Raw genomic sequence first — 13712 nt, 5'->3', positions numbered from 1 at the left:
TTGTGTTGTGGGCAGTGAATAATAAAATGATATTCATCTTCAACAACTGAAGGGCAATACTTGCAAAAGCTTTCATTGGCAGGAATTTTCGGCATACACCTTCTACCCAACTCTATTTGTAAATGAAAATCAGAGACTCTAAATTTTGTAATTAATCTACGACAAGTGGGATTCTTAATCTTGATTAGGTAGTTTTCTAGTTTGAATACAGATTTAAAAGTTCTATAAGTTCTAAGTTTGTTTTTATCACTACCATTTCTTCTAACATTATTAAATAAATCATTAAACCAAGATTTACAAAAGTCTTTGCATAGATTGTCCTGAATTGTATTAAGGGTAGAATTAAAATTACAAATACAAGACCAAATATTGCTCTCGCTATATTTATCAAGCATATCTGTTATATAGTTTCCCCATGCAATTTGAATAACGCATGGAAGATAAGTATGCTGACTTTAATAAACAATCATCACTAATAACTAATCTATGCCAATACTTCAACATATGCTTAATAACAACAAAATTAACAGGAAAACGCCCCAATTCCGCTATTATACAATTAATTGGAGCTCTCTTAGAAACACCCAATAAAAATCTATAAAAATAGTTACAAACCAGTTACAATATTCTGTTTATTAGTAAGATAGAAATATTACAAATAAACTATTTACTATTATTCTGTTTATCAGAAAGCCAAAAATATCACAAATCCCTATATTACCTTATCTTGAGTTATTGACCTCTGACCCCATCCATATATCACCTTATCTTGAGTTATTGACCTCAGACCCCATCCATATATTACCTTATCTTGAGTTATTGACCTCTGACCCCATCCATATATTACCTTATCTTGAGTTATTGACCTCTGACCCCATCCATATATTACCTTATCTTGAGTTATTGACCTCTGACCCCATCCATATATCACCTTACCTTGAGAGTTGGTGGCAACAGAAATTGAACTGTCATCATATCTAATTGTGCCTTCACATCTACACCAATGCCACGTTCAAGCATAATTGTCACCATGGTGATATTGTCACCTGATTCACGTTCAGGAGTAGTCAAGGCAACACCTAACAAATGAATGATGAACAGCAACTCAGTATAATGAGATATGAACTGATCAATAAAGAAGTGTCAGCTGTTGACATACATGTACATGTACAGTGATATTGACTGTCAATGTGTCAACTGTTGACATATATGTAGTGATATTGACTGCCAATGTGTCAACTGTTGACATACATATAGTGATATTGACTGTCAATGTGTCAACTGTTGACATACATGTACAGTGATATTGACTGTCAATGTGTCAACTGTTGACATACATGTACATGTACAGTGATATTGACTGTCAATGTGTCAACTGTTGACATACATGTACATGTACAGTGATATTGACTGTCAATGTGTCAACTGTTGACATACATGTACATGTACAGTGATATTGACTGTTGATGTGTCAACTGTTGACATACATGTAGTGATATTGACTGTCAATGTGTCAACTGTTGACATACATGTACATGTACAGTGATATTGACTGTCAATGTGTCAACTGTTGACATACATGTACAGTGATATTGACTGTCAATGTGTCAACTGTTGACATACATGTACATGTACAGTGATATTGACTGTCAATGTGTCAACTGTTGACATACATGTACATGTACAGTGATATTGACTGTTGATGTGTCAACTGTTGACATACATGTACAGTGATATTGACTGCCAATGTGTCAACTGTTGACATACATGTACAGTGATATTGACTGTCAATGTGTCAACTGTTGACATACATGTACATGTACAGTGATATTGACTGTCAATGTGTCAACTGTTGACATACATGTACAGTGATATTGACTGTCAATGTGTCAACTGTTGACATACATGTACACGTACAGTGATATTGACTGTCAATGTGTCAACTGTTGACATACATGTACAGTGATATTGACTGTCAATGTGTCAGCTGTTGACATACATGTACATGTACAGTGATACTGACTGTCAATGTGTCAACTGTTGACATACATGTACATGTACAGTGATACTAACTGTCAATGTGTCAACTGTTGACATACATGTACAGTGATATTGACTGTCAATGTGTCAACTGTTGACATACATGTACATGTACAGTGATATTGACTGTCAATGTGTCAACTGTTGACATACATGTACAGTGATATTGACTGTCAATGTGTCAACTGTTGACATACATGTACATGTACATGTACAGTGATATTGACTGTTGATGTGTCAACTGTTGACATACATGGACTGTTAGACAATGGGCTGGGCTGGGCTGGGCTGGGCTGGGCCATTGGACTTAGCTGGGCTGAGCTGGGCTGGGCTGGACTGTTCATTCCTCATTGACCCCTCTGAGCAAGGGCAATGAGGCAATAGTTCTGGTGTCTATTAAACAAATGAATAACAGGATCGGACATATCAATAATTTTGGTCATTGACTACTGCTTCTGATACTACAAATTCAAGCCTGCCTCAGGTCTTCATTAGAGCGAGATATCAACAAATGAGATTTTGTTTATTTTACTTGCAAAAGACACAATACTCCACAGCTTTCATCTCAAATAATGTGCTGTTTTGACAATTCTACTGTTCCATAAATTCAACAATGTACTGCAACATGAGGAATACAATAGCTCACCACAAGTGGGCAGCAGGTGATAACAAGCATAGAGATATCATTTTCATATTTCACCAGAATTGTTGCCTCACTCCCTTGCTCAGAACTTTTGAGGGCTAAAAATAATACTGGGTCATTCTTTTAGCCCCCTTCTGGACTGTTCCTGTTGAGGGCTAAAGAAGACAGAGAACGATGGAGCCATATACTTACCATAAAAATCCAGCCAGTCTTGTGAACCAATATTGACAGTTTGTCCATTGACCAGAAGTTCAAGAACTGTTGAATGGCTTAATCTAACCTCCACTTTATCTCCATCACTGAAGTTATCCTGTAAGACTATAGCTGTTAACACTGTGGCATCAACATCATTGCCTGAAATTAAAATTACACCAAGTTATCTGAAATTTAAAAACTCAATTTATTTCTCAGCATGCACCCACAGTCTAGCTATTATGTAAGTTCAATAATTTTCATTTCCCTAAAAAGGAAAGATTCATTTGGAATATGGTATACTTCTAAGATTCAGACCAAATATTGACAAATTGATTCATTGTTCTATAATTCTGGAATGATGGATAATTATTAACTAAGATGGATTTACCCTAAAATGTAATGAAACCACCAAAATATTGCTTGCCTGTGACAATGCAGGCTTTCACATTAAATATAGGTATTAAACTTTGTGATTTCACATTTGTGTACAAAATTTACCATATTGTATGGGGTTTGACATTAGTAACCTATCAGGGATCTGCTCATAGATTAAACCTCTACAGAGAAGATTGCATATACATGTACTCTTCAAATAATAACCTAACTTCATGCTCTGTCATTATTCTTGTAGTATCTTATATAAACATTTCACCTTCTGTGTATATGTGGTACAGTACATACACAGATTGACTGACATTAGTCTCATCTAACACCAAGTTGAATGACAGTCAAGTGATACATACCTTGACAGACTAAGTGATACATACCTTGACAGACTAAGTGATACATACTTTGACAGACTAAGTGATACATACCTTGACAGACTAAGTGATACATACCTTGACAGACTAAGTGATACATACCTTGACAGACTAAGTGATACATATATACTTTGACAGACTAAGTGATACATACCTTGACAGACTAAGTGATACATACCTTGACAGACTAAGTGATACATACCTTGACAGACTAAGTGCTACATACCTTGACAGACTAAGTGCTACATACCTTGACAGACTAAGTGCTACATACCTTGACAGACTAAGTGATACATACCTTGACAGACTAAGTGATACATACCTTGACAGACTAAGTAATACATACCTTGACAGACTAAATAATACATACCTTGACAGACTAAGTGATACATACTTTGACAGACTAAGTGATACATACCTTGACAGACTAAGTGATACATACTTTGACAGACTAAGTGATACATACCTTGACAGACTAAGTGATACATACCTTGACAGACTAAGTGATACATACTTTGACAGACTAAGTGATACATACTTTGACAGACTAAGTGATACATACCTTGACAGACTAAGTAATACATACCTTGACAGACTAAGTGATACATACCTTGACAGACTAAGTAATACATACCTTGACAGACTAAGTAATACATACCTTGACAGACTAAGTGATACATACCTTGACAGACTAAGTGATACATACCTTGACAGACTAAGTAATACATACTTTGACAGACTAAGTGATACATACCTTGACAGACTAAGTGATACATACCTTGACAGACTAAGTGATACATACTTTGACAGACTAAGTGATACATACCTTGACAGACTAAGTGATACATACTTCAACAGACTAAGTGATACATACCTTGACAGACTAAGTGATACATACCTTGACAGACTACGTGATACATACCTTGACAGACTACGTGATACATACCTTGACAGACTAAGTGATACATACCTTGACAGACTAAGTGATACATACCTTGACAGACTAAGTAATACATACCTTGACAGACTAAGTGATACATACTTCGACAGACTAAGTGATACATACCTTGACAGACTAAGTGATACATACTTCGACAGACTAAGTAATACATACCTTGACAGACTAAGTGATACATACCTTGACAGACTAAGTAATACATACCTTGACAGACTAAGTAATACATACCTTGACAGACTAATTAGTGATACATACCTTGACAGACTAAGTGATACATACTTCGACAGACTAAGTGATACATACTTTGACAGACTAAGTGATACATACCTTGACAGACTAAGTGATACATACTTCGACAGACTAAGTGATACATACCTTGACAGACTAAGTGATACATACCTTGACAGACTAAGTGATACATACCTTGACAGACTAAGTAATACATACCTTGACAGACTAAGTGATACATACCTTGACAGACTAAGTGATACATACTTTGACAGACTAAGTGATACATACTTTGACAGACTAAGTAATACATACTTTGACAGACTAAGTAATACATACTTCGACAGACTAAGTAATACATACCTTGACAGACTAAGTGATACATACCTTGACAGACTAAGTAATACATACTTCGACAGACTAAGTGATACATACCTTGAGACTAAGTGATACATACCTTGACAGACTAAGTGATACATACCTTGACAGACTAAGTGATACATACCTTGACAGACTAAGCGATACATACCTTGACAGACTAAGTGATACATACCTTGACAGACTAAGTGATACATACCTTGACAGACTAAGTGATACATACCTTGACAGACTAAGTGATACATACCTTGACAGACTAAGTGATACATACCTTGACAGACTAAGTAATACATACCTTGACAGACTAAGTGATACATACCTTGACAGACTAAGTGATACATACTTTGACAGACTAAGTGATACATACTTTGACAGACTAAGTAATACATACTTTGACAGACTAAGTAATACATACTTCGACAGACTAAGTAATACATACCTTGACAGACTAAGTGATACATACCTTGACAGACTAAGTAATACATACTTCGACAGACTAAGTGATACATACCTTGACAGACTAAGTGATACATACCTTGACAGACTAAGTGATTCATACCTTGACAGACTAAGTGATACATACTTTGACAGACTAAGTGATACATACTTCGACAGACTAAGCGATACATACCTTGACAGACTAAGTGATACATACCTTGACAGACTAAGTGATACATACCTTGACAGACTAAGTAATACATACTTCGACAGACTAAGTGATACATACCTTGACAGACTAAGTGATACATACTTTGACAGACTAAGTAATACATACTTCGACAGACTAAGTGATACATACTTTGACAGACTAAGTAATACATACCTTGACAGACTAAGTAATACATACTTCGACAGACTAAGTGATACATACTTTGACAGACTAAGTAATACATACTTCGACAGACTAAGCGATACATACCTTGGTCATCTTGTATCTGTTCAAATCTTCCTTGAAGTTCAAATATATCATCTGTAGTCTTAATAAGTGTGAACTCCCCTTTATCATTAAATGAATACTCCAACCCATCCAATGTTATAAAGTGAGGGTCACCAAACACAGTGGCTACATAGAGAACATAAACGACTATGTTATAAAATGAGGGTCTCCAAACACAGTGTTATTTAATTGTTATCATATGTTTGTTCTGTGTACTCCTAAGTGACCAAGTCACATGTAGGGTCTATGGTAATTCACCTTCTAAAGCACTAAAATATAACTAGCACATGCGAAGTTCTGTTGTCAAAGTCAGCTAGTAACAGATGTGACCATAACTGTCATGGTACGTCAATGTAACATCAGTTTATAAACCAACTCACAAATCAAGTTGGAATACAAACTACATTTTGGATGATAAGATTAGTGACTTGATCAACTCTACATCTGCGATAGCTCCTCAGTGTTATTTACATCTCTTGGATGGTTGTCATAGTAACAAGAAATAGAAATGAAAGCATATCACTATAAGTTCTATGCATTACCTGGTCTTGCTGGTTCATAATCAATGCAGTCCTTGGTGGCCCTAAGTGCCATATACTTCCAGCAATGATCACTCCACAAACAGCAGTAATAGAATGTAATGACATCAACCAACCAATGAGATGTTGATGGTACACGACCCCTTTCATTGTAAGGATAAGATCCCCAGGTATGGTATCTGTCTGGTGTACTACCTTGATCCGTATCTAATGCAAACATCAGATTACCATCGTTGTCATAGCAACACTGGTTACCACCACCTAGACGACTGATACATGTGAAGATATAGATGACAAGGAAGAGAGACAAGAGAGTGAGGAAAAGACAGGGAGATAAGGGAAGATAAAGAAAGCAGGGATAGGGAAAATCAAGGAAAACATGGAAAGGAAAAAAGATAGGGAAAGAGGGAAAAACAAAGAGGGAAAGATAAGGCAAGTGGAAAAATAAGGAAAACACATATTATGCAAATGTAGGATTACCATGTGAGAGTGAGATCAAAACATAGTGGCTGTCAGTAAAATACAGCAGTCTACATCGACTGGTAAAACACAGCTCAATACTCAGTAGTAAAAATGATCATTTTTTGCCTTTTTGATGTCAAAGTTTAGCTAGACTTCTGATTCACTGACTGTGGTGAAAGAATCTAAAAGTATTTTTGACAAAATTAAAATGAGTTTGCATTTGAAAATTTTGTGATTAAATGAATTTTACTTAGTTTGTAAATGTTAAAATAATGTCCTGGCGATTTGATGGGGATCATATACTTGGATGTTGATGTCCAAAAATCTTGTTTTTAGTGATCTTTCAGTCTCCCTAGTGAGTATGGTTCCTGTTTTGGTCTTGTCCTGGCAAGCTTGTCTTTCAGAAACACAAATTCACATTTCACATTAGTGTTGACTGGCTCTGTCTAATATAATCACACAGAAACCAATAAGAAATTGCACATTCTACATCTTGAAGTCAGGCGAACACTAGAGGAATCAGCTGAGCAAAATTTCACTTGTGGCAATTTCCTCGCACCTCTCATTGCTATTGCCTTAGAGGAAATAGTCAACAGTTATTGTTATAGCATAGGATAGTTATCTCATTTGGTATACTTTCTTGACTATTCCAACTCAGTAAAGGTATTTTGGCCAAATATCGACATGTTTGTCATGAAAATACCGTAGTTATTGTTGTAGAAGTTTACTCACCTGTGTTTATAGACTGGGGCAAATATTTTGTACTTATGTCTTTGCCATGCAGGCAACCTTAACAGAAAGCCGTGATCAAAATGCTCACGTTCAGGCACACACACACAAGGAAAAATTCATGCGAGGCCAAAAATATCAAAGATGCTAGGTATTTGGCTTATAATGGCCATAAATGACCAAAATGTCTTTAAAAGTTACCCACACAGGAGAGGAATCGGCACGAAAAAATTGCCACAAGATAGCAAGATTGTAATTTCTTGCTACATTTTGTCTAAATGAAATAAACTACATCTAAATGCAGACATGTGGGCACCAGAATTTTGATGTCTGCATTTGATGTCTGCATGGTGGCATTTCATTAGTTCATGTCATTTGGACAAATTGTAGCAAGAAACTGAATATTGCTGTGAGTAGCTTGGTTGTACAGTTTCTTAGTGCTTTCTGCATGGTTGTACAGTTTCTTAGTGCTTTCTGTATGGTTGTATAATTTCTTAGTGCTTTCTGCATGGTTGTACAGTTTCTTAGTGCTTTCTGTATGGTTGTATAATTTCTTAGTGCTTTCTGTATGGTTGTACAGTTTCTTAGTGCTTTCTGTATGGTTGTATAATTTCTTAGTGCTTTCTGCATGGTTGTACAGTTTCTTAGTGCTTTCTGTATGGTTGTACAGTTTCTTAGTGCTTTCTGCATGGTTGTACAGTTTCTTAGTGCTTTCTGTATGGTTGTACAGTTTCTTAGTGCTTTCTGTATGGTTGTATAATTTCTTAGTGCTTTCTGTATGGTTGTACAGTTTCTTAGTGCTTTCTGTATGGTTGTACAGTTTCTTAGTGCTTTCTGCATGGTTGTACAATTTCTTAGTGCTTTCTGCATGGTTGTATAATTTCTTAGTGCTTTCTGTATGGTTGTACAGTTTCTTAGTGCTTTCTGTATGGTTGTACAGTTTCTTAGTGCTTTCTGCATGGTTGTACAATTTCTTAGTGCTTTCTGCATGGTTGTACAATTTCTTAGTGCTTTCTGCATGGTTGTATAATTTCTTAGTGCTTTCTGTATGGTTGTATAGTTTCTTAGTGCTTTCTGTATGGTTGTACAATTTCTTAGTGCTTTCTGTATGGTTGTACAGTTTCTTAGTGCTTTCTGTATGGTTGTACAGTTTCTTAGTGCTTTCTGTATGGTTGTATAGTTTCTTAGTGCTTTCTGTATGGTTGTACAATTTCTTAGTGCTTTCTGTATGGTTGTACAGTTTCTTAGTGCTTTCTGTATGGTTGTACAGTTTCTTAGTGCTTTCTGTATGGTTGTACAGTTTCTTAGTGCTTTCTGTATGGTTGTACAGTTTCTTAGTGCTTTCTGTATGGTTGTATAATTTCTTAGTGCTTTCTGTATGGTTGTACAGTTTCTTAGTGCTTTCTGCATGGTTGTATAATTTCTTAGTGCTTTTCTGTATGGTTGTACAGTTTCTTAGTGCTTTCTGTATGGTTGTACAGTTTCTTAGTGCTTTCTGTATGGTTGTACAGTTTCTTAGTGCTTTCTGCATGGTTGTACAATTTCTTAGTGCTTTCTGCATGGTTGTATAATTTCTTAGTGCTTTCTGCATGGTTGTACAATTTCTTAGTGCTTTCTGCATGGTTGTATAATTTCTTAGTGCTTTCTGTATGGTTGTACAGTTTCTTAGTGCTTTCTGTATGGTTGTATAGTTTCTTAGTGCTTTCTGCATGGTTGTACAATTTCTTAGTGCTTTCTGCATGGTTGTACAGTTTCTTAGTGCTTTCTGTATGGTTGTACAATTTCTTAGTGCTTTCTGTATGGTTGTATAGTTTCTTAGTGCTTTCTGTATGGTTGTATAGTTTCTTAGTGCTTTCTGCATGGTTGTACAGTTTCTTAGTGCTTTCTGTATGGTTGTACAGTTTCTTAGTGCTTTCTGCATGGTTGTATAGTTTCTTAGTGCTTTCTGTATGGTTGTACAGTTTCTTAGTGCTTTCTGCATGGTTGTATAGTTTCTTAGTGCTTTCTGTATGGTTGTATAGTTTCTTAGTGCTTTCTGTATGGTTGTATCAAACAGAGCCATTGAACACTAATAAGACTAATAATGATTCACTACAACCAAAAGTTAATTCACACAAATGCCTTAATACTTCCTGTGGCGTTTCCCTTTAAAGCTTATTGATCCAATAACTTTGATATCATTTTCACTGAACTGCTTGGCATTGATTTCAAAAGAGAAAAGTAAATAAGGTACAGAATTGTTGATTATTTGTGACTTACGTTGGTATGACTGCACGCACACAGTGTAGCGCCCCCTGGTGGTAGGTACAGGTACTTCCTCTAAACATACTGCAACCATTATCTGGCTGCCATCTGCCCACATCAACCAGTGCTTGTTGTAAGGTACATGGACATGGTAGTAAACCTAAACAATTATTAACATTTTTATATAGGTTATTTTAACATATATACTATTACAACAGTAATGTCAGGACTCACATCAATTAATTGAGATTACTTGAAATATTCAACTGGAAGCAGTGTAGCCAGGGAATGGAGGAGTTTCTGGAAGTAGAAGCCTGGGAAGGGATATATTAGTAGTTCCTGAAAACAGTGGCCAAGAAAGGGGCTGCATATTAAGGCTGTCAACATCAAGATGATCCATAAAGGCTTGTTGCCATGACAATACACTACATATGTTGGTTTCTATGAAAACAATAATTTTTAGACTGGTTGTCATGACAACAGGAACCTTTTATAAAATCACATGACATTACACATACCTTCTATAAAGTCAGGCAGGGTTTGATCTTCCTCATAAAAAGCTGAACATTTTTCCACAGACCACCCATAAGGATCAAGTTGGTATGATGATTCCATTAAATAGCCAAGAGCATGAGGTGCTGTCCATAACACTCTACCATCACTGAATTATAGGGAGAACATATTAAATGACTACCATGATCTTACCACATCAAATGACTACCACCAACATACCACCATTAAGTGACCACCACTATCATACCACCATCAAATGACTACCACCAACATACCACCATTAAGTGACCACCACTATCATACCACCATCAAATGACTACCACCAACATACCACCATTAAGTTACCACCACTATCTTACCACATCAAATGACTACCACCAACATACCACCATTAAGTGACCACCACTATCATACCACCATTAAGTTACCACCACTATCATACCACCATTTAATGACCACCACTATTATACCATTATCAAATGACCATTATACCACCATCAAATGACCACCACTATCATACCACCATAAAATGACCACCACTATCATACCAAATTAGATGACTACCACTATCATACCACTATTAAATGACCACTATCATACCACCATCAAATGACCACTATCATACCACATTAGATGACTACCACTATCATACCACCACCAAACGACTACTGCTATTATACCACCATCAAATGACCACCACTATCATACCACCATCAAATGACCACTAATATCATACCACCATTAAATGACCACTATCATACCACCACCAAATGACTACCAGTATCATACTGCCATTTAATGGCCACTATCATACCACCACCAAATGACTACTACTATCATACCACCATTAAATGACCACTATTATACCACTATTAAATGACCACTATCATACCACCATTAAATGACTACCACTATCATACCACCATTAAATGACCACTATCATACCACCATAAAATGACTACCTTTATCATATCTCCGTCAAATGACTACCACTATCATACCACCATTAAATGACCACTATCATACTACCATTAAATGAGTACCACTATCACACCACCATTAAATGACTACCACTATCATACAACCATTACATGACTACCACTATCATACTACCATTAAATGAGTACCACTATCATACCACCATTGACTACCACTATCATATCTCCATCAAATGACTACCACTATCATACCACCATTAAATGAGTACCACTATCATACTACCATTAAATGACTACCACTATCCTACCACCATTAAATGACTACCACTATCATACCACCATTAAATGACACTATCATACCACCATTAAATGACTACCACTATCATATCTCCATCAAATGACTACCACTATCATACTACCATTAAATGGCCACTATCATACCATTAAATGAGTACCACTATCATACCACCATTAAATGAGTACCACTATCATACTACCATTAAATGAGTACCACTATCATACCACCATTAAATGACCACTATCACCATTAAATGAGTACCACTATCATACTACCATTAAATGAATACCACTATCATACTACCATTAAATGACTACCACTATCATACCACCATTAAATGACCACTATCATACCATTAAATGAGTACCACTATCATACTACCATTAAATGAGTACCACTATCATACCACCATTAAATGACCACTATCACCATTAAATGAGTACCACTATCATACTACCATTAAATGAGTACCACTATCATACCACCATTAAATGACCACTATCATACCACCATTAAATGATCACTATCATACTACCATTAAATGAGTACCACTATTATACCACCATTAAATGAGTACCACTATTATACCACTACCACCATTAAATGACCACCACTATCATAAAACCATTAAATGACCACTATCATACCACCATTAAATGAGTACCACTATCATACCACCATTAAATGGCCACTATCATACTACCATTACATGACAACCACTATTATACCACCATTACATGACTACCGCTATCATACCACCATTACATGACTACCACTATTATACCACCATTAAAAGACCACCACTATCATACCACCATTAAATGACTACCACTATCATACCACCATTAGATGACCACTATCATACTACCATTACATGACTACCGCTATCATACCACCATTAAATGACCACTATCATACTACCATTAAATGACCACTATCATACCACCATTAAATGACCACTATCATACCACCATTAAATGACCACTATCATACCACCATTAAATGACCACTATCATACCACAATTAAATGACTACCGCTATCATACCACCATTAAAAGACCACCACTATCATACCATGATCAAATGAACAGTAACTCACAGTTTATTGACAGCATAGATTCTAATTGTGCCATAATCTGTACCAGCTGTGACATAACTTTGTGGGGATGCAGTAAAGGAGTGCATTCCATCATTTGGTGTACTTGCTGCTATAGTGTAAACTTGTTCCCATCTTGGTCCCTGACTACCATCTTCTCGATATACCACCACATCAACAGTCACTTCTGTCTCGTCTATTTCATTATTGTCCCATTCAATTTGTAGTAGACGCCCAGCATACCGCCAGTCCTCAGAACTGCTATCTACACGACGTATGTTGAACTTTAAACGATCATAATTTTCTGTGAATTTAAATGTCAATTCCATTACTTAGGTAAATAGATACCATACATTATATTATTTACAATAGGATCAACCAGTGAATAGTATTATATTATTTTGACACAGCAGTAAACTAAGAAATTGCAGATTGTCTTCTATTAGCACAAAAAACAAGCCTTGTGCAGCTGCAAAATTCTAAGGTACCATAAATCTCACATCCTATTTTGCAAATAACTCATTCATATCAAATTCTATATGAACAAGCTGCATCTATATAAGATATGTATGTTTTGTTATCATCAATGTACACACCAAATTACATGTCATTTGAAGCTTGCATTCTTAAGCTATTGCCTAATTACCCAAATCATTAATTAATATGAATTCAATTAGGATACATTGTTATAATCCAGTTAATTACCTATAATAGTAATTATATCAAACTTGAAGTGTGTATGTCTAAGATATT

The 13712-nt window shown here is 35.9% G+C and overlaps 1 protein-coding gene across 1 annotated transcript in view; it reads right to left on the bottom strand.

The window, feature by feature from the left end:
- LOC144444409 (sushi domain-containing protein 2-like) overlaps positions 1–13712 on the bottom strand; it is a 51158-nt gene that overhangs the window by 16906 nt on the left and 20540 nt on the right. Inside the window, exons 8-14 of the mRNA XM_078133823.1 lie at positions 12963–13263; positions 10633–10775; positions 10130–10274; positions 6683–6948; positions 6123–6266; positions 2876–3037; positions 937–1079 (exon numbers count right to left, since the gene is read on the bottom strand). Of these exons, the coding sequence (XP_077989949.1) occupies positions 937–1079; positions 2876–3037; positions 6123–6266; positions 6683–6948; positions 10130–10274; positions 10633–10775; positions 12963–13263 (1304 nt within the window). The remainder of the gene's footprint in view (positions 1–936; positions 1080–2875; positions 3038–6122; positions 6267–6682; positions 6949–10129; positions 10275–10632; positions 10776–12962; positions 13264–13712) is intronic.

Source organism: Glandiceps talaboti, chromosome 13, assembly GCF_964340395.1.
Source record: "Glandiceps talaboti chromosome 13, keGlaTala1.1, whole genome shotgun sequence".
In the NCBI taxonomy this organism is placed as follows: domain Eukaryota; kingdom Metazoa; phylum Hemichordata; class Enteropneusta; family Spengelidae; genus Glandiceps; species Glandiceps talaboti.
Note: the sequence above shows the minus strand (reverse complement) of the source record. Positions and strands in the feature narration are given on the sequence as shown.